The sequence below is a fragment of the Cherax quadricarinatus genome, chromosome 75, assembly GCF_038502225.1.
Source record: "Cherax quadricarinatus isolate ZL_2023a chromosome 75, ASM3850222v1, whole genome shotgun sequence".
NCBI lineage: Eukaryota > Metazoa > Arthropoda > Malacostraca > Decapoda > Parastacidae > Cherax > Cherax quadricarinatus.
This window is the reverse complement of record NC_091366.1, coordinates 4,844,450-4,870,637: the sequence shown is the minus strand read 5'-3', so window position 1 is coordinate 4,870,637 and position 26,188 is coordinate 4,844,450. Positions and strand designations below refer to the sequence as shown.

At 38.4% G+C, this 26,188-nt stretch overlaps 1 protein-coding gene across 2 annotated transcripts; it reads right to left on the bottom strand.

Annotated features, from left to right (window-relative positions):
• Window positions 1–4,570: 4,570 nt before the first annotated feature.
• LOC128691886 (protein jim lovell) lies at window positions 4,571–25,485 on the bottom strand. Of its 2 annotated transcripts, none has more exons than XM_053780857.2 (9): window positions 25,369–25,485; window positions 21,814–21,908; window positions 19,039–19,212; window positions 15,681–15,773; window positions 14,182–14,297; window positions 13,478–13,832; window positions 10,328–10,425; window positions 9,116–9,230; window positions 4,571–6,659 (listed from the first exon to the last, which is right to left on the bottom strand). In XM_053780857.2, the coding sequence occupies exons 2-9, from the start codon at window positions 21,901–21,903 to the stop codon at window positions 6,612–6,614; spliced, it is 1,089 nt and encodes a 362-aa protein (XP_053636832.1). In that variant the 5' UTR covers window positions 21,904–21,908; window positions 25,369–25,485; the 3' UTR covers window positions 4,571–6,611. The 2 variants fall into 2 exon arrangements, with proteins under 2 accessions (XP_053636832.1, XP_053636833.1); XM_053780858.2 differs by lacking the exon at window positions 25,369–25,485 and adding an exon at window positions 22,746–22,955.
• Window positions 25,486–26,188: the final 703 nt, after the last annotated feature.

The window sequence follows — 26,188 nt, the reverse complement described above, 5'->3', positions numbered from 1 at the left end:
ATATATCAATAACAACACTGCGACTAGCCAAGGACTCGAACCCATGATGTTTTGGCCCGCCTCATGGTGAGCGAAAATCACATGACGCTCTAACCCACAGGACCACCAAATCCTACAAGAACCAAGCACCCAGCCAAGCTAGGTGTGTTACCCTTCGTCCGAGGACATACGGTGGTGTGGGTGCCTCTGAGCTAATTTCATTCTACTCCGTTTGGTGTACAAGCCCAACAAGCAGTCCTTGGCTAATCGCACTGTTGTTACTGATCAATACCACTTATTCGTGATTGCAATATATATTTAGTTGTAGCTACAGTTAGAGTAAGAGGTAGATGGGACAAAAGGAAAATGGCAACAACAAGTAAGAGAGAGGTGAAAGTGTATAAACTAAGCGATAAGGAAGTTAGGGCAAGATATAAGCAACTATTGGCAGAAAGGTGGGCTAGTGCAAGTATGAGTAGTAGGGATGATGGGTTGAAGAAGGTTGGAATAGTTTTAAAAATGCAGTATTAGAATGTGAGGCAGAAGTTTGTGGCTATAGGAGGGTGGGTGCAAGAGGAAAGAGGAGTAATCTGTTGGAATGATGAAGTAAAGGGTATGATAATAGAGGAAAAGGTAGCTTATGAGAGGTTTTAACAAAGCAGAAGTGTTATAAGAGGAGCAGAGTATATGCAGAGTATAGGAAAGGTGAAGAGTGGTGAGAGAGTGGGAGAGGCACAGTCAAGAAATTTTGATGACTAAGAAAAAAATTTGGAGTGAGTTAAACAAGTTCAGAAAGCCTAGGGAACAAATTGATTTGTCAGTTAAAAACAGAGTAGGGAAGTTAGTAGATGGGGAGCTGAAGGTATTGGTAGATGGCAGGAACATTTAGAGGAACTTTTAAATGTCGATGAAGAAAGGGAGGCAGTAATTTCATGCACTGGCCAGGGAGGTATAACATCTTTTAGGAGTGAAGACCAGGATGCGAGTGTGGGGGAGGTGCGTGAGGCATTACGTAGAATGACAGGGGGTTAAGCAGCTGTAACTGACAGGATCATGACAGAAATGTTAAAAGCAAGGGTGGATATAGTGTTGGAGTGGTTGGTATTTTTGTTTAATAAATGTATGAAAGAGGGAAAGGTACCTAGTAATTGGCAGAGAGTATGTATAGTTCCTTTATATAAAGGGAAGGGGGGACAAAAGAGATTGTAAAAATTATAGGGGAATGAATTTACTGGGTATACCAGGAAAAGTGTACGGTAGGGTTATTATTGAAAGAATTAGAGGTAAGACAGAATGTAGGATTTCGGATGAGCAAGGAGGCTTTAGAGTGGGTAGGGGATGTGTAGATCAAGTGTTTACATTGAAGAATATATATGTGAACGGTATTTAGATAAAGGTAGGGAAGTTTTCACTGCATTTATGGATTTAGAAAAGGCATATGATAGAGTGGATAGGAGAGCAATGTGGCAGATGTTGCAAAAAGTACATGTATATGGAATAGATAGTAAGTTACTAAATGCTGTAAAGAGATTTTATGAGGATAATGAGGCTCAGGTTAGGGTGTGTAGAAGAGAGGGAGATTACTTCCCGGTAAATGTAGGTTTAGACAGGGATGTGTAATGTCACCATGGTTGTTTAATAGATGGGGTTGTAAAAGAAGTAAATGCTAGGGTGTTGGGAAGAGGGGTGGGATTAACTTATGGAGAATCAAATACAAAATGGGCGTTGACAGTTACTTTTTACTGATGATACTGTGCTTATGGGAGATTCTAAAGAAAAGTTGCAAAGGTTAGTGGACAAGTTTGGGAGGGTGTGTAAAGGTAGAAAGTTAAAAGTGAACATAGATAAGAGTGAGGTGATGAGGATATCAAACAATTTAGATAAAGAAAAATTGGATATCACACTGGAGAGAGGGAGTATGGAAGAAGTCAATGTTTTCAGATATTTGGGAGTTGACGTGTCAGTGGATGCATTTATGAATGATGAGGTTAACCATAGAATTGATGAAGGAAAAAAGGTGAGTGGCGAGTTGAGGTATATGTGGAAACAAAAAAACTTTATCTATGGAGGCAAAAAATTGAATGTATGAAAGTATAGTGGTACCAACTCTCTTATATGGGTGTGAAGCTTGGCTTGTAAATGCTGCAGCGAGGAGGCAGTTGAGATGTCCTGTTTAAGGGCAGTGTGTGGTGTAAGTATCATGCAGAAAATTCGGAGTGTGGAAATTAGGAGAAGGTGGAGAGTTAATAAAAGTATTGGTCAGAGGGCTGAAGAAGGGTCATTGAGGTGGTTTGAGAGAAAATGGATCAAAGTAGAATGACATGGAGAGCATATAAATCTGTAGAAGGAAGGCGGGGTAGGGGTTATCCTCGAAAAGGTTGGAGGGAGGGGGGGAAAGGAGGTTTTGTGGGCGAGAGGCTTGGACATCCAGCAAGCGTTCGTGAGCGTGTTAGATAGGAGTGAATGGAGACAAATGGTTTTTGGGACATGACAAGCTGTTGGAGTGTGAGGCAGGGTAATATTTAGTGAAGGGATTCAGGGAAACGGGTTATTTTTATATAGCCGGACTTGAGTACTGGAAATGGGAAGTACAATGCCTGCACTTTAAAGGAAGGGTTTGGGATATTGGCAGTTTTGAGGAATATGTTATATATCTTCATATATGCTTCTAAACTTGTATCTGGGTGCCTCTGCAAAAACAGTTATTATGTATGAGTGAGGTGAAAGTGTTGAATGATGAAAGTATTTTTTGAGGGGGGATTTTCTTTCTTTTTGGGTCACCCTGCCTTGGTGGGAGATGGCCAACTTGTTGGGAAAAAAAATACACACACACACACGTTTTGCATATACATGTAGTATATATATATACCTTATTCAAGCATAAAAGGAAGATAACAGATACCAATACAAATATTATATACATAAAAATGCTTTTATCAATGCAATGCTGGGAGGGAGAGAGGGTTAAGAGTCAATTAATGAGAGAAGAGGTAACAAAACCCAGATTTTAGTCTAGCTTGAGGCTGTCTGTGCAGTCACACGTCCATCTAGTCAGACAACTCGTCTTCATGGCCGAGTGCATGGACGAGGCAAGTTTAGATTGTATTTCATTAGCACATCCCTCTGTCCGCCACCCAGTACTACACTGAGTTCTCTATATTCAACCTCACAATCACTAATACTGCTATCATATGTTCAGTGAATGGTATGGAAAAAATATTGTAACCTTTGAGTAAACTTAAAAATTGGACCGACTCACTTTTGTAAACAAAGTAACAAAATTCAGTTTTGAGAATTAAAAATAAATTTCTAACATCGTAAATGCTTTGTACTAATTTTCATTCTACAAATTTTGTTTTAAAATCATAAAACACTTTACACTGCTCTGTATTCATTACAATTTTTCTTTTTTAAAACTCTCGATATTCGTTAAACAAAAAAAAAAAACTCATCACAAATTATTTTAGACAAATACCAATCAAAAAGGATGCAACAAGTGCAATAAGTATCAAAGCATAAAGAAACCAAGACTCTTCAACACACTCTTCATACAAGGTGAATCATCAACAGTTCCTCAGCTGCCTTCAAAAGGACTCTTGAAAAGCCAGGCTATGGTGCATACACTGGACTGTGTGGCTAGTTAGCACCAAAAACCTAGTTAATCAGGAGGCCTGCTTGGTCACAGACCAGCCTGTGGAGACAGACCCCCAAATCATCTTCAGGTACTCCACATTTTTTGAAGAAAATTGGCACTTAAAAAAAAAAAAAAATAATAATAGTGCATAGTGACCTATATAAATTCCACAACCCAGCTCTGAGGGGAACATTATGAAAACATGAAAAACATTAAATACTTTCTATGATATATTAACTTGCATTAGTGTGGAACTGGAATAGTATGTAAATACTGACAGAGTGGAATAGATGACACTTTAATGGATTAGTCTTCCATGGAAGCACATTATGAGAGAGAACTATTTTAACCCATAAACGGTCCAAATAGATCGACGTTCATATCGGTAGTGCTCCAAAAGTAGATCTATGTTTTTTTTTACATATTTTCAAATATATATAAAAAAAAATGTAGATAAAAGTTTTTTTACACATTTTCACATTTCAAATGTTGAAAAAACGTATATATACGTTTGGACCATTTAAGGGTTAAACTAGCATTTTCCTCTGCATAATGAGACTTCAATTTTTTTACCAAAATGCTGCTTCTATCATTCAAATGCTTACTCCCTAAGTTTACTTTAATTGTCTATTGTCATTTTTAATACATTCACCAAAAAAGCTGAAAATTCATATGGGTCACATTGCTCTATGTTGGGGGTGCTGATATCAGTGGGGAAAAAAAGTATGAAGGATGGGCTCCTATGTTCAAAACTACCTGCTTAACTAGTTCATATGAACTATCCTGAGCCTGATTTGGTGAACAATTCTGAACATTACCTATTTAATGAGGTGAATTTAACAAGTGTGATGAAAAGCATGACAATATAAAGTTGGTTTAGAAAGACACGTAAGCAAACACTATAACATATTTATTAGAAAACGTTTCGGTCCTGGGACCTTGATCAAGGTCCCAGGACCGAAACGTTTTCTAATAAATATGTTATAGTGTTTGCTTACGTGTCTTTCTAAACCAACTTGTCGGTATTTATTACCAAGGTTTATACCACAATATAAAGTAAATAGCAATCATACCCAGCTAGTAATGTTAGATACAGGTGGTGCTTGACTCACAACGGGGTTACGCTCTGACAAACCCATTGTAAGTCAAAAATATCATAAATCTGACATGAATATATGCTAAATAAGTAAATAAATAACTGCTGTCACTAAACAAGTAAATAAACAATTACTGTAATTGCTTTTGTGCCATTGTGGAGTTGAAATATATGTAGAACCATCATACATCAAGGAGCACCTGTACTAGTAATACTGCCTACCAAACTATGAATGTATCTGGATAACACTGCTTAAGAACAAGCTTTATATATACAGCCTCTCCTCACTTAGTGACGCGCTCGTTTACTGACGTCTCACTTACAACGGGTTCCCTGACCAGCATGCATACCTAAATGTATATTAGAGCTGATTTACTCTATCCTGATTACTACAATATAAAGTACACTACTGTATAAACATTTAAAAATATACCAGAAATGTTATAAATGGTGCAAAGGCGACATTAAAGCAATATCAAAGATAGTTGACACAAACCCACTACCATTATAGTATGCTCCTCACTTAGCGACGGATTCGTTTACTGACGTGGTCTTAAGAATGGAACTCCGTCGTTAAGTGAGGAGAGGCTGTACATATACACACACATACAGTGGACCCCCGGTATTCGACATTAATCCGTTCCTGAGAGCTCATCAAATACCGAAAATATCAAAAGGCAAATAAATTTTCCCCATAAGAAATAATGGAAATCAAATTAATCCGTGCAAAACACCCAAAAGTATGAAAAAAAATATTTTACCACATGAAATATTAAGTTTAATGCATTAGAATAATTACAATAACAATAGAATAATTGACACTTACCTTTAATGAAGATCTGGTGATGATTGATGGGATGGGAGGGGAGAGTGTGGATGATGTTAGTGTTTAGAAGGGGAATCCCCTTCCATTAGGACTTGAGGTAGCAAGTCCTTTTCTGGGGTTACTTCCCTTCTTTTAATGCCACTAGGACCAGCTTGAGAGTCACTGGACCTCTGTCGCACAACAAATCTGTCCATAGAGCTCTGTACCTCCCGTTCCTTTACAATTTGTCTAAAATGGGCCTCAACATTGTCATTGTAATAGTCACCAGCACGGTTTGCAATAGCTGTGTTAGGGTGATTTTCATCCATAAAGATTTGCAGTTCAACCCACTGTGCACACATTTCCTTAATTTTTGAAGTAGGCACAATGGACAATGGATTCCGCAACTGGCATAGGCTTCTCAGGGTTAGCCCCAAACTCTTCAAAATCTTTCTTAATTTCCATACTAATTCTCACCCTTTTTACCACAGGGTTGGCACTAGAAGCTTTCTTGGGGCCGATGGTGACTTATTTTGCAGAAACAAGCACCAAAAACAGTGATAATATGGAATGTACCGCATGTATCCTTAGATGTGCGCACACTGGCTGGCTTGTAAACACTGGCACACACGGGGCAGTTCAGGCCACACGTGGACACGTCTCGTACGAATCGCATCAAATACAGGGTTTTCGATCAGATACCGAGGCGAAATTTTTGTGTTAAAATGCATCGAATACCGGATTTATCGAATACCGATGCCATCGAATACCGGGGGTCCACTGTATATGCAATAATCACAAACAAGTGATACAAAATGCAAAACAATCTTGAGAGGAGTTGAATGACAGCTCTAGGCCTTTCGTGTTGCAATCAACACATCATCTATTAAAAAAACTCTAGGGCAACAAGTGAACACTGTTATGCAACTCCACTTCTTACTTTGAACTTTTATGTGATATCCATCAAACACACATTTTATGTTCCTCAAGAGACTTGAATAAAGTTCCAGTTTAAAAAAAAAACATTTAGTAAAACTTAAGTACTCAAATGGTTAAAGAAATTAATGTATAGCATCCCAGATTTACAGAAATTCTCCTTAAATATAATCCATTGACCTTGATGACACTGTATTACACACATGACCCTGAAAAGGAAATTATTTTGGATTAATTTTTTTTAATGAAATATAAGTACTGTCCAAAAAAAAAAAAAAAAAAAAAAAAAAGTGCATCAATGTATGTTTTTCAACAAATTGACTATCTACCAGCGAGGAAGGGTGACCCCCCCCCCCAAAAAAAAAAAAAACTCATTATCACTCACCCCATCATGATGAAAGTATTTTCTTTTGGGGGATTTTCTTTCTTTTTGGGTCACCCTGCCTCGGTGGGAGAATGCCGACTTGTTAAAAAAAAAAAAATATATATATATATATCTTCTTTCTTTCAACACACTGGCCGTATCCCACCGAGGCGGGGTGGCCCAAAAGTTAAAACGAAAGTTTCTCCTTTTACATCTAGTAATATATACAGGAGAAGGGGTTACCAGCCCCCTGATCCCGGCATTTTAGTCGCCTCTTACAACACGCATGGCTTACGGAGGAAGAATTCTGTTCCACTTCCCCATGGAGATAAGAGGAAATAAACAAGAACAAGAACTAGAAAGAAAATAGCAAAAAACCCAAAGGGGTGTGTATATATATGCTTGTACATGTATGTGTAGTGTGACCTAAGTGTAAGTAGAAGTAGCAAGACGTACCTGAAACCTTGCATGTTCATGAGACGGAAAAATGGACACCAGCAATCCTACCATCATGTAAAACAATTACAGGCTTTCGTTTTACACTCGCTTGGCAGGACGGTAGTACCTCCCTGGGTGGTTGCTGTCTACCAGCCTACTACCTAGAAAAAAAAAAATATATTTTTTTTTTCAACAAACCGGCCGTATCCCACCAAGGCAGGGTGGCCCCCCCCCCCAAAAAAAAACGAAAGTTTCTCTTTTTAAATTTAGTAATTTATACGGGAGAAGGGGTTACTAGCCCCTTGCTCCCGGCATTTTAGTCGCCTCTTACAACACGCATGGCTTACGGAGGAAGAATTCTGTTCCACTTCCCCATGGAGATGAGAGGAAATAAACAACAAGAACTAGAAAGAAAATAGAAGAAAACCCAGAGGGATGTGTATACATACATATATATGCTTGTACATGCATGTGCAGTGTGACCTAAGTGTAAGTAGAAGTAGCAAGACGTACCTGAAACCTTGCATGTTCATGAGACGGAAAAATGGACACCAGCAATCCTACCATCATGTAAAACAATTACAGGCTTTCGTTTTACACTCACTTGGCAGGACGGTAGTACCTCCCTGGGTGGTTGCTGTCTACCAGCCTACTACCTAGAAAAAAATATACATATACATATATATGTATTTTTTAACACACTGGCCATTTCCCACCAAGGCAGGGTGACCCAAAAAAGAAAATCTTTCACCATCATTCACACTACTGCCTTTGCAGAGGCATACAGATGTGACAGATTAGAAGTCACTCTAAACAGCAAATATCCCAAACTCCCCTTTAGAGTGCAGGCATTGTACTTCCCACCTCCATGACTCAAGTCCAGCTAACTGGTTTTCCTGAATTCCTTCACAAAATACTACCTTGCTCACACTCCAACAGCTCGTCATGTCCAAAAATTCATTCATCTCCACTCCTAACACACTCACACATGCCTGCCGTTCGTCCAAGCCCCTTGCACACAAAACCATTACTTCCCCCTCCATCCTATCCTAGGATGACCCCTACCCCTCCACTATAGATTTATACACCTAAGTCATCCTATTTTTCTCCATCCTCTCTAAATGACCAATCCACCTCAACAACCCCTCCTCACCCCTCTGAATATTACTTTTAGTAACTCCACACCTCCTGCTATTTTCCACACTATGAATTCTCTGCATAATATTTACACCACAAATTGCCTTTAGACACGACATCTGCCTTCAGCCTCCCTCTTGCTTAAACATTCACAACCCACAACCCGTGCTTCACACCCATCTAAGAGTGTTAGTACCACTATATTGTAATACATTCCCTTCTTTGCATCCATGGATAATGTTCTTTGTCTCCACAGATACTTCAATGCACCACCTACCTTCCTTTCATCAATTCAATGGTTTACCTCATCCTTCATAAACTCATCCACCAACATGTCCACTCCCAAACATGTAAACACATCTGCCACACAGCTCCCCTATCCACCCTATCATATGCCTTTTCTAAATCTACAAAAGCAACAAAAAATTATCTAAATATTGTTCACTCATATGTAACCACTTGGTATACACATCCTCTACCCATTCTAAAGCCTCCTTTTTCATCTGCAATCCTACTGTCAGTCTTACCCCAGATACAGTATTTAATAATAATATATAATGTACAGGGAGCAAGGGGCTAGTAATCCTTTCTCCTTTCTCCTGTATACATACTAAATTAAAAAAGAAAAACTTTTGTTTTTCTTGTTAGGTCACCCTGTCTTGGTGGGATACAGCCAGATTGTTGGAAAAAAAAGTACAGTAATATAATAAAAAAGATATTACTTACTGTTCTTTCAGCATGTGATCCTAATCTTTTAACCGATCTATGTTTACCAAACATCTTCATCAGTTTTAAGATGGTGGACGTTCTCATATGTACATCATACAAGGTTTTGGCATAACTGTAAAGATAAAAATAAATTGTCAATAATCAGTGGTGTATAAAATACATCTATAAAGTTTTATTCTTGCTGGGAATATTTCTTGAGCAGGGTGACTGCATAAAAATCCACTAAAGCTTTTCAGATATATTTATTTTACCGCATCGTCTATCTCCCACTAAGGTACAGTAGCCCAAAGAAGCATATGCATTCATCACTATTCATTCAATAGTTGTCTAGCCAAAAGTGGAAGTACATCAATATTCAAAGGACCATCTAAACTGTAACATCCCCCACCCATCCTTCAGAGTGCAGGCACCAAATTCTCCACATCCAGAATTAGTCTGGCTAATAAGATTTCAGACATGATATCCATTTATTAAATTGAATGAAGGATGCAAAAATGGACTCAAAATGATTCTGAAAGACATACCAGTTGGCAGATATGTAGACCAAGTATTTACACTGAAGCATATAAATGAACAATAATGAGATAAAGATAAGCAAGATTTTGTTATATTCATGGATTTAGAAAAGGCATATAATGGGGTGGATGGGGAAACAATGTGACAGATGCTGCAAGTGTATGAACAGGTGGGAGGTTACTGAAAGCACTTAAGTCTTTATGACGATAGTGAGGCTCAGGTTAGGGTATGTAGGAGGGAGATTATTTTCCAGAAATAGAAAAATCTTTCTTCTTAAACAACAAACCACTCATGTCCCACTGAAGCAGGGTAGCCAAAAAAAGTAAACAAAAGTTTCTCTTTTTAAATTTAGTAACGTATACAGTTGAAGGGGTTACCAGCGCCTTGCTCCCGGCATTTTAGTCGCCTCTTACTACATGAATGGCTTACAGAGAAAGAATTCTGTTGCACTTTTCCATGGAGATAAGAGGAAATAAACAAGAACTAGTTAGAAAATAGAAGAAAACCCTGAGGGGTGTATATATATAATGCTTGTAGTATATGCATGTGTAGTGTGATAGTATGGTACAGTACATACTATCACTATCTTGCTAAGCTTAGTTCCTGTACAAAAGTGCCATACTACAGAGAACACAAGGTACTCCTTAATCCTCTAGTGTCAAAAATTTACCCACAGGTAAAAATGAAACTAACTTTCTGGTGGACTCTATACCATGCTTCTTCGCATAAGCTGCAAGGAGGCGTTTATCTTGTAAACCCACGGGGTAGGACTTCAGTGGGTACTTCCGGTTCTGGAAATTAACATCAAAATTATTACTGTATGGAACATATTTAAAAGTAGAATGAAACTGTGTGGGTTATAAACATGGGAAATAAAAAAATTACTAAAATTAATCAAGTGTATGAAGAGACTATCCATGCCATTCTAGAACACAAATAAGAACACCATTATACAGTGGACCCCCGCATAACGATCACCTCCGAATGCGACCAATTATGTAAGTGTATTTATGTAAGTGCGTTTGTACGTGTATGTTTGGGGGTCTGAAATGGACTAATCTACTTCACAATATTCCTTATGGGAACAAATTCGGTCAGTACTGGCACCTGAACATACTTCTGGAGTGAAAAAATATCGTTAACCGGGGGTCCACTGTATTGAATTTCCCTTGGAAAAAAAAAAAAAAAATTAGCCAAATAAGGCACAATCATTGCAGAAAGCAGGATGTGTGAGCAATATTCAACAAAGTAAACTTATGACAATTTAGAAGTTATACCAGAGTGCTTGGCTTGGGTGACAGTATCTGAAAATTACCTAACTCCCTTAATCACTATCTGCAATTAGCAACGAGCTGTGCATGCACCACTAACACCTGGTGGACAAAAGGAGGCTAACGGCATAAGACATAAGTGAGAGGCAAAGGCTATTCTGGACTTATGGAACCTTTTTACAATTACAGACCCCCAATGGACTGCCCAATATGTTCCCATACTCCTTTCGCCATTGTCGAAACCATCACCAGTCCTACTAGGTACAAGTATGACTTCAAAAGATGTCGATTGCTTACCTGGTTACCTTGAGGTTATTCCGGGGATCAACGCCCCCGCGGCCCAGTCCATGACCAGGCCTCCCGGTGGATCAGGGCCTGATCAACCAGGCTGTTACTGCTGGCCGCACGCAGTCCAACGTACGAGCCACAGCCCGGCTGATCCGGCACTGACTTTAGGTATCTGTCCAGCTCTCTCTTGAAGGCAGCCAGGGGTTTATTGGTAATTTCCCTAATGCTTGATGGGAGGCTGTTGAACAGTCTTGGGCCCCGGACACTTATGGTGTTTTCTCTTAGTGTACCAATGGCGCCCCTACTTTTAATTGGGGGTATTTTGCATCGCCTGCCCAGTCTTTTACCTTCGTAGGGAGTGATTTCTGTGTGCAGATTCGCGACCATTCCTTCCAGGATTTTCCAAGTGTAGATTATGATATCTCTCTCTCTCTCCTGCGTTCCAACGAGTACAAGTCAAGTGCTTCCAAGCATTCCCAGTAGTTAAGGTGCTTGACAGAACTTATATGTGCAGTAAAGGATCTCTGTACACTCTCTAGATCTGCAATTTCACCTGCTTTGAATGGAGATGTTAATGTACAGCAGTATTCCGGCCTAGAGAGAACAAGTAACTTGAAAGGATCATTACCAGCTTGGCATCTCTAGTTTTGAACGTTCTCATTATCCATCCTATCATTTTCTATGCACTTGTGATCGTGGCACTGTTGTGATCCTTGAAAGTGAGATCCTCAGACATTACTACTCCCAGGTCCCTTACATTATTTTTCCGCTCTATTGTATGGCCAGAGTTTGTAGTATACTCTGTTCTAGTTATTATCTCCTCCAGTTTTCCATAACGGAGTAGTTGGAATTTGTCCTCACTGAACATCACATTGTTTTCCGTTGCCCACTGGAAAACTTTGTTTATATCTTCTTGGAGGTTAACCGCGTCCTCAGCAGATGACAGCCTCATGCAGATCCTAGTATCATCCGCAAAGGATGATACGGTGCTGTGATGTATATCTCTGTCTATGTCTGATATGAAGATGAGGAATAAGATGGGGGCGAGTACTGTGCCTTGTGGAACAGAGCTCTTCACTATGGCAGCCTCCGATTTAACTCTGCTGACCACTACTCTTTGTGTTTGATTTGTTAGGAAGTTGAAGATCCATCTCCCCACTTTCCCAGTTATTCCTTTAGCACGTATTTTGTGCACTATTATGCCATGATTGCATTTGTCAAACGCTTTTGCAAAGTCTGTGTATATTACATCTGCATTCTGATTTTCTTCCAGTGCATCCAAGGCCATATCATAGTGATCCGGTAGTTGTGAGAGGCAGGAGCAATCTGCCCTAAACCCATGTTGCCCTGGATTGTGCAGATTTTAGGAATCCAGGTGATTTGCAATCCTGCTTCTTAGCACTCTTTCAAAGATTTTTATTATGTGGGACGTCAGAGCTATTGGTCTATAGTTCTTAGCTAATGCTTTGCTGCCACCTTTATGGAGTGGGGCTATATCCGCTGTTTTAAGTGACTAGAATTTCACCTATGTCCAAGCTCCTCCTCCATAGTGTACTTAGGGCATGCGAGAGGGGTTTCTTGCAGTTCTTAATGAATACAGAGTTCCACGAGTCTGGGCCCGGGGCTGAGTGCACAGGCATGTTGTCAATGGCTTTTTCGAAGTCTATCGGAGTTAGGGTAATGTCGGAAATCTGGCATACATTTATGGAGTTATGAGGCTCATTCATGTAGAAATCATTTGGGTCGTTGATCCTCAGACTGATTAGTGGCTCACTAGAAACAGAACAGCTGATAGTTTATTTTAACCTAACAATTTTTTTTTTGTTCAGAGACTAAGTCCCATACCCTTACTATTTGCTTCCCATACCACAGGTTAAGAACCCCTGCTCTAAGGCATAGAAGTATTATGCAATAATTCTTCTTCTTTCAACAAATCGGCTAAATCCCACTGAAGCAGGGTGGCCCAAAAACAAAAACAAGTTTCTCTGAAGGAGAGGGTGTTAATGTTGCAGTTTTATAACTGGTGTGAGCATGCCTCTGGCAAGACAGTGATGGAGTGAATGATGATGAAAGTTTTTCTTTTTTGGGCCACCCTACCTTGGTGGCAAGTGGCTGATGTGTTAATAAATAAAAAATAATATACATACACAGGAGAAGGGGTTACTAGCCCCTTGCTCCCGGCATTTTAGTCGTCTCTTACGACACGCATGACTTACGGAGGAAGAATTCTGTTCCACTTCCCCCATGGAGAATTATTCTTCTTAAAACTTAACATAGTACCTACCTGACTGACAGAGAATTTTTTCTTTCTTCCTCGCCGTTTCTTTGGTGATTCATCAGACATCTGCTGTGAAATAAACTCTACATTTTTTCTACTTTTCTCATTTGCACTTTTTCTATTTTCCTCCTGTACACTTTTTCTACTTTTCTCTTCTACGCTTTTTCTACTTTTCTCTTCTACGCTTTTTCTACTTTTCTCTTCTATTCTTTTTCTACTTTCCTCTTCTACATAGTTTCTTTCCTCTTCTACATCTTTTCTACTTTCCTCTATACTTTTTGTCCTTTCCTCTTCTACATTTTCTCTATTCTCTTCTGTGTTTTCTTCATTATTTGCAACAGATACATCAAGATTAGAAGCCCTGTGAAAAAACAAACAATTCCACGACTTAAAATAATTCCACTTAACTGAATTGAAACTAAGAAATAAAATAAATATCATATTATTGATCAACTGAAGAAGCATCACTATTTCATAACATTTTAATCAATCAGACGAGGTGAACACACATTGGAGAATGCCCAAATGAGCCATACACACATTTGGGGAAAAAAATGAATAAGCCAAGAACAGCGAAATGAAATTGAAGAGGTTGACTCCATACACAGATTCAAAAAGTATACATGACACGATAAATGGAAGTTGAGAGGCAAGCTGAGGAACTGGAGCTCATTCCCCTAAAAACCTTCCTGGTAAATAGAGAGACTTACCCTTCAGAAGGAACACTGTATGCTAGACCTCCTGTTACAGAGACAGGAAGACAGTGTGGAAATGCCATTGGAGTGACAGTATTTAGTGATGAAACCTCACTCACGGGCAGTGTAATCTGTGGATGAAAATATGTATTAGATACCAATTCCATTTTATTTTAAATTTCAATAGGTCCCTTCAAGGCAGCTTTGAAGGGACATGAGCTAGAGTATGCCACAGCCACACTGAAAGGGGATTCATTTGTAAAATCTTTGATTTGTGGTCACAGTGGTGGCCCATGCTAACCTCTCTATGGCGTATATAAATATACCCAGTTGGATGACTCTTATTGGAGTCAGCTGGTCCAGTAGTTAATGTACTGCAAGTTTTAGGACTCATGTGGAATGGGTTCAAACTCCACCTGTTCTGTAGTTTAAATTACCTGATTTCCTGATGAGAATAAGGATTTCATTTCATAATTTATTATGCTTGTTATACAAATTTGAATTGTAATGTCCACAAACTTATGGAAAGACAGAGCAAGTGATGGGAGAGTTACATAATCTGGGTCACTGTGCCTTGATGTGGTATAAACCCTATGCAAAATAACCACAGAGTTGAATGATAGCTCTAGGCCTTCTGTGTTTCAATCAGCACATCATCAGGAGCTTGCAATGTTGCAGAAAAGGTGGTGGTGGTCCAAGCAAATACTATCAGAGGAAGAGTCTATGCTCAAGCCAAGATGCTTCCTCTACTCATATTTGCCTGGACCTCTTCCTCTTTTCTACAACACTGCAAGCTCCTGATGTGTTGATTGCAACACAAAAGGCCTAGAGCTATCATTCAACTCTTCCCGTAGTTGTTTTGCATCTTGTATCGCTTGTTTGTGGTGTGAATATAATGTAGAGAATTCGTAGTTTGGAAATTAGGAGAAGGTGTGGGATTACCAAAACTATTGTCCAGAGGGCTGAGGAGGGGTTGTTGAAGTGGTTCGGACATGTAGAGAGAATGGAACAAAACAGAATGACTTCGAGTGTATAAATCTGTAGTGGAGGGAAGGAGGGATAGGGGTCGGCATAGAAAAGGTTGGAGGAGGGGGTAAAGGAGGTTTTGTGTGTGAGGGGCTTGGACTTCCAGCAAACGTGTGTGAGCAGATTTGATAGGAGTGAATGGGGACGAATGGTTTTTAATGGTTGATGTGCTGCTGGAGTGTGAGCAAAGTAACATTTATGAAGGGATTCAGGGAAACCGGCAGGCTGGACTTGAGTCCTGGAGATGGGAAGTACAGTGTCTGCACTCTGAAGGAGGGGTGTTAATGTTGCAGTTTTATAACTGTAGCATAAAGCACCCCTCTGGCAAGACAGTGATGGAGTGAACGATGATGAAAGTTTTTCTTTTTCGGGCCACCCTGCCTTGGTGGGAACCGGCCGATGTGTTAATAAAAAATAAAATAACATCCTATAAGTATGCACATTTAGGAATATCAAAAAGGATAAATTTTCATAAACTGTTATATTACCTGCTTTAACCCTTTGATCTGAAGACTCTGACCCAGCATCACAAGCTGTTGCAGACGATTTTGTGGAATGTGAACTTGACCTTTATAGATAAACTGAAAAATGAAATTACCATTAATTAGGCGATACAAAAAATACAATTTTGTAGACTGGCCAAATAATGGCCAATACAAGACAGTTTTAACTTCCAAGCATTGCTAATACAGGTGGTCTTGTTCAATTGAATCAACGTTTCAAAATCCTCTCCAAGAGTAAGAGAAGAACCATCAATCAAAACACCTTCACCAACTACAAAACTGCATTCCAGCTCTCATATTCCCATCTTCAAGTTATGCTTTACAAGTGAAGATGAACCCAACCGTAGATATTAGGGACTCTGGCCAGAGAGTACAGTATTTTACAGAGTTGAACCCCCCCCGTCCCCAGACAAGTCTCGAAAATTTGCCCAGCATCTTGAAAGCCAAAGTACTATTTATCATTTTTGTTTTTTCCAAAATTTAAGCAATCAGAATTAGGGGGGACGTCCTTGACAACAGAGCGTCTTGTTCGCTATAAAATACGGTACTGTACCTAATAACTGCCTTTGCCTATCAATTTTGGTACTGTGGCCCCTCTAGCACTACTGAAGACTACTGTATGCAACTGCTAAGCTCAAAAGGGGATGCAGCTCTTACTGTTGGTATATTATGCACTAGAACAAAAAGGCACAATACCATGACTGGAACAGAACACAAATAACACACACATAGGAGAAAGAAACTTGTGATGTTTTGATCTGACTTAAGACTTAATTAGTCGTAAGTTAATGGTCCAAGTCAGACTGAAATGTAGTCATACATTTCTTTCTCCTATGTGGTTATTAGGGTATTATGCACAAGTTATTGCCACTGCTTGGCTACTGAGGAAGTAACAATTTTACCAATGTTTCCACTGAAGATGAAAATAAAAGCATTCAGCATTATAATCCTTATTTTCATTGAAGCTAAGTTTGATTTCCTTTCCTTATTACACCAGTGAGCTTTTGTTTGTAGCACATATCCATAATTCTTGTTTTATTTACTCGATAACCAACCTGATAATCTTTAAGTTTCACATGAAACCTAATCTCAGAAAATTGCTTGTCTGTCATGTGCTGGATATGTCAGGTTATATTTCAACCAACTTTAAACCTATTTCATTTACATTAATAAATTTATCATAGCTGCCTATTTGTCTTGGGGGGGGGGGGGATGTAAGCAGTATGTAAGGCTATGTTGCAACATCATCTAACATACCCACTGCAAATATGAGAACTTCTCTAGCCTTAACCCTTTCAGGGTCCTTCCCGTAGATCTACGGCTTTACATTCAGGGTCCAAACCATAGATCTACGTCATGAGCTCAGCTCGCTCTGATAAACTGTGAGTGGCACATTTGGGCCTAGATATGAGAGAATACATGTATGTGGTATGTGTGCACCACATAAAACAAATCCTGCAGCACTCTGTGTATAATGAGAGAAAAAACTGAGACCATGATTTTCGATTAAAACAGCGACTTTGCAGTGTTTTTTTGTATGTTTTTTATAGTTGTATTTGCAATTTCTTGGTCTCATTTGATAGAATGGAAGACATATTACTGAAATAGAGATGATTTTGATTGGTTTTAGCACTGGAAATGGCTTGAAACTGAGCTCAAAGTAGCGGAAATGTTAAATTTTTGCCGATGTTCAGGAGTAAACAAACGACCTCACACGTCTAATACACGCCAGCTGGTGGGTCTAATATACATTCACAAATGTGGTGATGATATTTATACAATTATTACAATAATGCATAACAGTAAATCTTCTATTTTTTGGTGTGAATAAACATTCATTATGTGAATAACGTAACTAATGAACAGAGGAAATGTTAGTTTAGTGCCAGGAATACCTACATTGTTTATTCTGGACCTTATTTTGAAATTGGAATATTTTGAACTTTGTGTTAAATTGGCCAAATTACCAATTTCTGATCACTTTATTTTGTAGTTGAAACAGTCGACTTGGGGATTTCTTGTGCTCAATCGATAGAATAGAAGTAGTACTAGTGAAATAGATAAGAATTTGGTCAGCTGGAATAATGTAATTGGCCTAAAATGGGAGTCAAAGTCGGCAAAATCGCTGATTCGTAAATATCGCTGACACATCAAAATTTGCAAGAGCATAATTTCGTCAATTTTCCATCAAATTTCGTACTTTTTGTTTTATTACCTTAACAAAAAGATTCTCTACCATTTCATAAGAAAAAATAACAAATTTCTTTTTGAAAATTCTTGGACACTGGGGCACCACTTCAGATTTTGGCCTTGGACCCTGAAGGGGTTAATGTGATGCTAAGGTGTTAAAAAAAAAAAAAAATCTTTCTGGTGAATTTATGAGTGCCAAAAAATTAAATTATGGCTGGGAGAACAGGATTAGTCAAGGTGTTTAATGACCATTTCAGCTATTAGTTTCAAACTGAACATATACAATACTGGACTGCTAAGTATATTCGCACACTCCCAATAACCCTTCTTGCACTTAAAAAAAAAAATTACAAGTGATCACACAAATACATTTCACTATTAAGTGTTAAAAAAATTATTCAAAGCTGTATCTTTACAGAGACAGTAGACTGGTGACCTTGTTAGCCAAACAGCAGCTGATTACTAATAACTAACACTTGACAAGGAAGCTGAAGGTTATCCACTGTATGAAAAAACTTTTATCTTGTGAGGGACACAAAGCAGTTTCATACTACTGAGTTACATGAAGCACAACTAAAGTCTCAAATTAGTACCAGGAATTGGTCAATACTTTACAACAACAACAACAAAAACTTTGAGTCTCCCCTCTTTCCTGACATGATTTTTACAATAATGGTCCAAGACTATTTATAAAAACATTTTTTTGGGAATGAAAGAACATTTTATACTTCAATTATTTCTGCATAAAGGAAAGGCTTAATAATTACAATGAATATGAAAGTGTGATAATGAAATTGTAAGGAGTGTAAAAAATGTTCAAGTAGTATAAAATACATTAATTTTATTATTATTATTATAATCAAGGGGGAAGCGCTAAACCCGGAGGATTATACAGCGCATGGGGGGGGGATGTGAAAGGCATTCAGGCTTAATTCGGGGAACTGGAGCACAGATCCAATTCCCTAAATCAAGAGCCCCTCACCAACATCAAGGAACCTTCCTTGAGGGGATGACAATTTTAGCCACAGACTAATTTCAAATAGTGCAGTGTATTGTAATACCAAAAGTGTGTGTGCATTTTATGCAAAAATTTACAAAGGATGTGAATATCAATATTTTTAAATTTAAATTAAAAATATCCCATAAAACTAACCTCCAGCAACATGATGACAAGAGATCTTGGAATATTCGTCAGGAAGATGACTGGATGAGGATTTGAAATCCGAATGAAGACGTCCCTCAAGTAAGGAGAACAGCCAGCAAGTACTACTCTATGAGCACCCACAATGCCATCTTCACAGGCTATACTGCAGTCCACAAACTCTTCCTGAAATGTGCATGTTTATTATGCACAATCAAGCATAAATATCCGTGTATAAAAAAAACAGGGTGGTAGGAGCAGCAGAACAGTCAAACAGCTTCCAGGAGAAATGTCAGTGTTGAATTTTTCCTCAAGGCCTTTTGTTATTTACTTCTCCAATGTTATGGGTCCCCACACATTCACCTAGTGAATGTGCTTTGAATACTGATGCATAAAATATTAATACTTAATATAACTCATTCCTTTTCCTCTCTCTCAGTAATATGTAAGCAATTAACAAACAACATTCAGTATCTGTATTATTCCCATTGTCCTTAACTGGTGCCTTAACAATAAAAACTTCACACAGTTGAAAATTGAAGAAAAGTGCCAAAGCGATAATGAATTATTCAGTAGTAGAATAATTACTGTAATTTGCAACACTTAAGACGCACCACCAGAACTGTTCACAGAATATACCACGTACATTCATTCTAAAGTTATTTGGGTAGGTGGAAAGTTCAACTGCAAAGAAAATGGTGTCTTATATGCTGCAAAATAGGATAAATGGGATGGTAGTTACTGCTACAACTACTGGAAATTTAAAAACTACAGCACAAGCCAGAATAAATTCTGACAAAGGAAGAGCAGTGCTTCACTCATGTAGGCCTGGTCACAGACCGGGCCGCGGGGGCATTGACCCCCGGAGCTCTCTCCAGGTAAACTCCAGGCAATTATGAACAAGTACAGTGCTAGAGGAAACTACAAAAAGCTCCTCTAACTGCTAACAGGTACAGTAATTATTATAATCAAAAAGAAGTGCTAAACCACAAGGGTTATACAGCACAACAGGTACAGTAAACCCTCAATTCAGAGGATTAATTTGGTAAAGTGGTTGGCCAGTAATGGTGATGAATGACAGTTTTGCCACGATCATAATAATAATGGTAACCAGCAGACTTTGTCCATTTTTTCCTAAATCAACCAAATAAATTTTGTCCTGCATTTCCAAATTCTACAAAATCAAGATCCATTAACTCAAGGGTTTACTGACAATAATACATATAATTACCTAAGACACTTACAGATGTCTGCTGGATGTTTAAACCCATTCCACTCAAAATCACCATCTCTCTCCAACCCTTCCAACATTTCTTTAAGCCCACCCTGGATTTACTGTGCATTTTTTATAATCACAATTATTCTATGCCTTGCAATACCAACATTGTATCTTTCTTAATTTCAGTTTTGCTAAAAATACAATAACGATCAACAGTCACTACCTGTATCAAGGTAATATTTTAATCATATGTTGATTTAGCTTTAGTGTTATCTAAAATGTTAGGCATTTTAACCCTTTGAGGGTTTCGGACGTACTAGTACGGCTTATGACCCAGGGTTTTTGACGTACTAGTACGCCTAAATTCTAGCGCCCTCAAATCTAGTGGGAGAAAGCTGGTAGGCCTTCATATGAAAGAATGGGTCTATGTGGTCAGTGTGCACAGTCTAAAAAAAAATCCTGCAGCACACAGTGCATAATGAGAAAAAAAAAACTTTGACCGTTTTTTTGGAATAAAACAGCGACTTTGCACTGTATTTTCGTATGGTATTTATTGTTGTATTCTAGTTTTCTTGGTCTCATTTTATAGAATGGAAGACATATTACAGAAATTGAGATGATTTTGACTGGTTTTACAATGAAAGATACCTTGAAATTGAGCTCAAAGTAGCAGAAATGTTCGATTTTTACTAAATTTCAAAAGTAAACAAATCGTGCCAATGGTCCAATACACGTCAACTGGTGAGTCTAATATTCTTTCACAAGTGCGCCAATAATATTTATACCATTTTTTACACTAATGCAGTAGTCTGCATAACAGTAAATCTTATATTTTTTGTGAGAATAAAAATTCAAAGTGGAAAGCAAAAGAATACAAGAGGGGCCTTGAGACGTGACTAATGACCAGAGGAAATGTCATTTTAGTGCCAGGAATGTCTTTCTTGTTTATTCTGGACCCTATTCAGAAATTGGCATCTTTTGAAATTTGTATGAAATTGGCAAAATTGCTAAATTCTGACCACTGTACTGGATAGTTGAATTTCATAAATGGGTGGTTTCTTGCACCCATTCGATAGAAAAAATGGAGTTCTAGCGAAATATTCATGTTTTTTGTCGACTAGTACAGTGGAATTGGCCGAAAATGGGGCTCAAAGTGGGCAAAATCGCCGATGCGTAAATATCCCCGAGACCGCTAACTTCGCGAGAGCATAATTCCGTAAGTTTTCCATCAAATTTCAAACCCTTGGTGTCCCTATGATCGGAAAAAGATTCTCTATCTTTTCATAAGAGAAAATCATTTTTTTTTTTTAAATTTGGCCGACCCTGAGAACGAGTTTCGGAGAGGGCCTGTCAACCCTCAAAGGGTTAAAGACTCAAGACATCATTAAGACAACCTTAAACTACTCAAGGAACTAAATGTGATGACGTATTCCTTGGAAATAAATCTTTTTTCAACTCCAATAACAAACTGCTGCCCCTTCCAGTCAGTATTATTTTATAACCTCAGCCATGTTCATTTCCCCCTAATAGGTACATGCACTGGCAGTGCAATATTGTATATACCTTACCTGCTCTCTTAGTGTTAAGAAGATGTCACCATAATTTGAGAGATGATCATTCCAACGAAGCAAGTATTGTGATATTGGTGTTGACACCATGATGACTGTTAAGAGAAAGCATATCAAAAAATTTAAGTATATTATATATCATATTAGGATTATGGGGCTAGTAACCTCTTCTCTTGTACAAACTACTAAATGTAAAAGGAAAAGCTTCATAAGGTTTTCCTCTTTTCGAGTCACCCTGCCTCGGTGGGGTGTACGTTGAAAGAATATAGTATATCATATCAATATATTTTGAGACTTGCAGGATGATAGTAGTACTTGCAAAATACTAAAGATGAGGTCTCTGCAGCAATCACAATACTATACTTTAACTGTCTTAATAATTACACAGAATAAAACATCAATATTCACAACATAAGCATAAATAGATGGTCTAGCTATACTATTAGCAGGCACTCAAATTTTGCCCTCAGGAATACTGTCACAACACGAGTGCTAACATTCATGTACTTATTATTGTGATTTGATCCTATCTTTAAGGTTAATATAAATAACTCAGTTTACCTTATTCCTAGTATATTTCCTTTCATTGTAACTGATTTTCACATAGTTGAGTTCAAATAATAAGGTATTACAAGGACCCTAATGGAAATAAGTCACATTAAGTAAGTTTATTCAGATACATATACACAAATACAGTTATATAGCTTATCATACATAGGAACATACGTGTAGAGAACCTAGGATAACCCAAAAAAAAAGTCAATGTGACTTATTTCCATCAGGGTCCTTGCTGTTGTCTGCCTTTTTTTTTAGCTATCCTAGGTAATTTACACTATGATAATTGTACTTATGTATACCTGTGCCTAAATAAATACACCTTTGAGTCAATATCTACCTGAAGAATAAACAAAAATAGAAACTAAACAACTCACCACTAACCCACAAATTGGAATTCAAGTCTCTGACAACACTGCAGTCAGTCTTGGATCATAATGTTATCAGTATGCCATTCGCAGAGATATTCTCAAAACTTCAGGATAGTTTTCTTTAGGAAATGAAAGTGTCTATTCAGCTGGGTAATAACAAGTTTAAATTACATTTAAGATTTGATTATATAAGCTTATAAAAACATCATCTGTTGAACCACAAATAAGAAAATCGAAAATAGATAAATGCAATAAATCTGACAATTTAGTTCGACACTTGTTTCCATTTGAGCAACCTACTACTGCTTCAGTAGCTTAACCTTTAGGAAATCTACAAAATGGTGTTGCAGAGTATAAATTTATGCAGTGCTTATGAGGGCATACATGTCTGGGCTTATATATGTATGTATTACTCTATCATTGTATTGATTATCTATCAAATCACAAATTACCTTACTCTAAATTTTACTCAAAAATAAACACTTCCTTCCCATTCTTTTGGATTAAACCCAAGAACCTCGCAGCACAGTGATTAACTCTCTCGGCTTACTACCCAGAGGATACGAGCCCAAGACTGTTCAACTGCCTCCCAGCATACATAAGGGGCTGTCTTCAAGAGAGCTGGACACACACTTAAAAACAGAACCTGACCAGCCAGGCTGTGGCTCATACATTAGATTACATGCGACCAGCAGTAACAGCCTGGTTGATCAGGTCCTGATCCACTGCAAGGCCTGGTCATAGACCAGGCCACAAGAACACTGACCCCCTTGAACATCCTCCAGATATGTCTTTAATACCTAGTATCTAGGAGGACCTAGGAAAGATCAACGGAAATATGCCACACTGACTATCCTGTCAGCCTGGGTTACTAACCCCTTGGGGTTAATATGAATAAAGTGCTCTCTTACTCCCCAGGTGCTGTGATCCCTAAGAGTTTAGTGCTTTTGTCAACCACAGTTCAGTTGGCAGTGCACTCAGGTCACATACTGAGTGTCCGTGGTTCAATCCCCGGTACCTAGCAATAAGTGGGTACCTGGTACCTGGGTATTTCATGTTACACCTGCTGTCCCTGTCCATCTAGCAGTAAGTAGGTACCTGGTACCTGAGTGTTTCATGTTACACCTGTTGTCCCTGTCCACCTAGCAATAAGTAGGTACCTAGTACCTGGGTATTTCATGTTACACCTGTTGTCCCTGTCCACCTAGCAATAAGTAGGTACCTAGTACCTGGGTATTTCATGTTACACCTGTTGTCCCTGTCCACCTAGCAATAAGTAGGTACCTAGTACCTGGGTATTTCATGTTACACCTGTTGTCCCTGTCCACCTAGCAATAAGTAGGTACCTGGTACCTGAGTGTTTCATGTTACACCTGTTGTCCCTGTCCACCTAGCAATAAGTAGGTACCTAGTACCTGGGTATTTCATGTTACACCTGTTGTCCCTGTCCACCTAGCAATAAGTAGGTACCTAGTACCTGGGTATTTCATGTTACACCTGTTGTCCCTGTCCACCTAGCAATAAGTAGGTACCTAGTACCTGGGTATTTCATGTTACACCTGTTGTCCCTGTCCACCTAGCAATAAGTAGGTACCTAGTACCTGGGTATTTCATGTTACACCTGTTGTCCCTGTCCACCTAGCAATAAGTAGGTACCTAGTACCTGGGTATTTCATGTTACACCTGCTGTCCCTGTCCACCTAGCAATAAGTAGGTACCTAGTACCTGGGTATTTCATGTTACACCTGTTGTCCCTGTCCACCTAGCAATAAGTAGGTACCTAGTACCTGGGTATTTCATGTTACACCTGCTGTCCCTGTCCACCTAGCAATAAGTAGGTACCTAGTACCTGGGTATTTCATGTTACACCTGTTGTCCCTGTCCACCTAGCAATAAGTAGGTACCTAGTACCTGGGTATTTCATGTTACACCTGCTGTCCCTGTCCACCTAGCAAAAAGTAGGTACCTAGTACCTGGGTATTTCATGTTACACCTGTTGTCCCTGCCCACCTAGCAATAAGTAGGTACCTAGTACCTGGGTATTTCATGTTACACCTGCTGTCACTGTCCACCTAGCAATATACAGGTACTATCCGGGTCTTAGGCGACTGGTGTGGGTCGCATCCTGGGGGATGGTAGTATACCTTAGACAAAGCTGGGTTTTGAAATAATCCGAGGCAGAATAACAGCTTATAGCCTCTAAAATTGGTGCAAAAAAAAAAAAAAAAAGACCCCAATGGAATTAAGTTCTTGACTGGCTTTACTGAGTTACTAACCCACCTGGGTTAATAATTAACCTCAATTGCCAAAAACAGTTTATATTATTAATTGTTATCCAACGAAACATTTAAAGTGATAATTTCCTGCCACTGAGAACATTACGTTCATTAAGAGGGGAGAGCACTAAATCCGTATGAGCCATTCAGTCATTGGAGGGAATAAGCAAAACGGGGAGGAAATAAAAAGTAATCCCTTTGCCTCCAAGGAAAGGGGCCAAAAAGGCCAGATCCAATTCCTCGGATCAAGAACCCGTTCCTCACCACCATCAGATCCGCCCAAAAACAGTGCTAATTCAGCCACAGTTTTCCATCTCTCTACAACAACTACACCTCACTCTCCCTCTTCCTACCTCTAGTGTGACCACTATAGCACGCTGCAGTAGGGGTCACGGTGCCTGAGGTAAGTGTGTCACCTAATAACAGCAACAAAAGCAACAACAGCCTCACAACACCATTTGAAAACAACAGTGAATCAGATGTGAGGTGAAGGTACTACCACTTAACACATTATTATTATTGTTTTAAACAGTTTTAGCAGCATATATAATGCTATTGCAATTATCATTCATTATTATTATTGGCATTATTAATAGAAATTTTAATGTTTTAAAGGTTAATATTAAAAAGGTAAGGTGATAGTCCCAACAAATCCAAAATTTTCCAGGGAAAACCAAGTTAACGCTTTAGTAAGTAAGTAAGTAAGTAAGTAAGTAAGTAAGTAATTTTATTCAGGTATACACAAATACAGTTACATAGAATTATCATACATAGCAGCATATGTGTAGAGAACCTAGGATAACCCAAAAAAGTCAGACAGAGTGACTTATTTCCATTGGTGTCCTTTTACCTTTTTATTATAATATAAAGGTTATAATATTTTCTTATTATTCTACAATGAAGATAACATCTTATTATCATACTAAAAAGACTATCTACTACACGAGGGTCATTAAGACTATCTACAATACGAGGGTCATTACTAGGAATAAGGTAAAAGTTACACGTATGTTAGCTAAAAAATAGAAAATCATTCCCCTCCTTTATAAATATACTAAATTTTCTACCAGTATTAATTATTTAATTATATTATTAATTCTAATTTTAGTACCGCAATTAAAAACAATAAATGGTAAAGCCTTCCTTAACACATTAACCACTTCTGGTTTTCCT

Coding starts and splice junctions, on each gene's coding strand:
- LOC128691886 (XM_053780857.2), bottom strand. CDS start 21,903: ATGGTGTCAACACCAATATCACAATACTTGCTTCGTTGGAATGATCAT. Junction 14,298..15,680: donor AGATCAAAGGGTTAAAGCAG/GTAATATAACAG, acceptor TTTCATCCACAG/ATTACACTGCCCGTGAGTGA. Junction 9,231..10,327: donor GGTATAGAGTCCACCAGAAA/GTTAGTTTCATT, acceptor TTATCTTTACAG/TTATGCCAAAACCTTGTATG.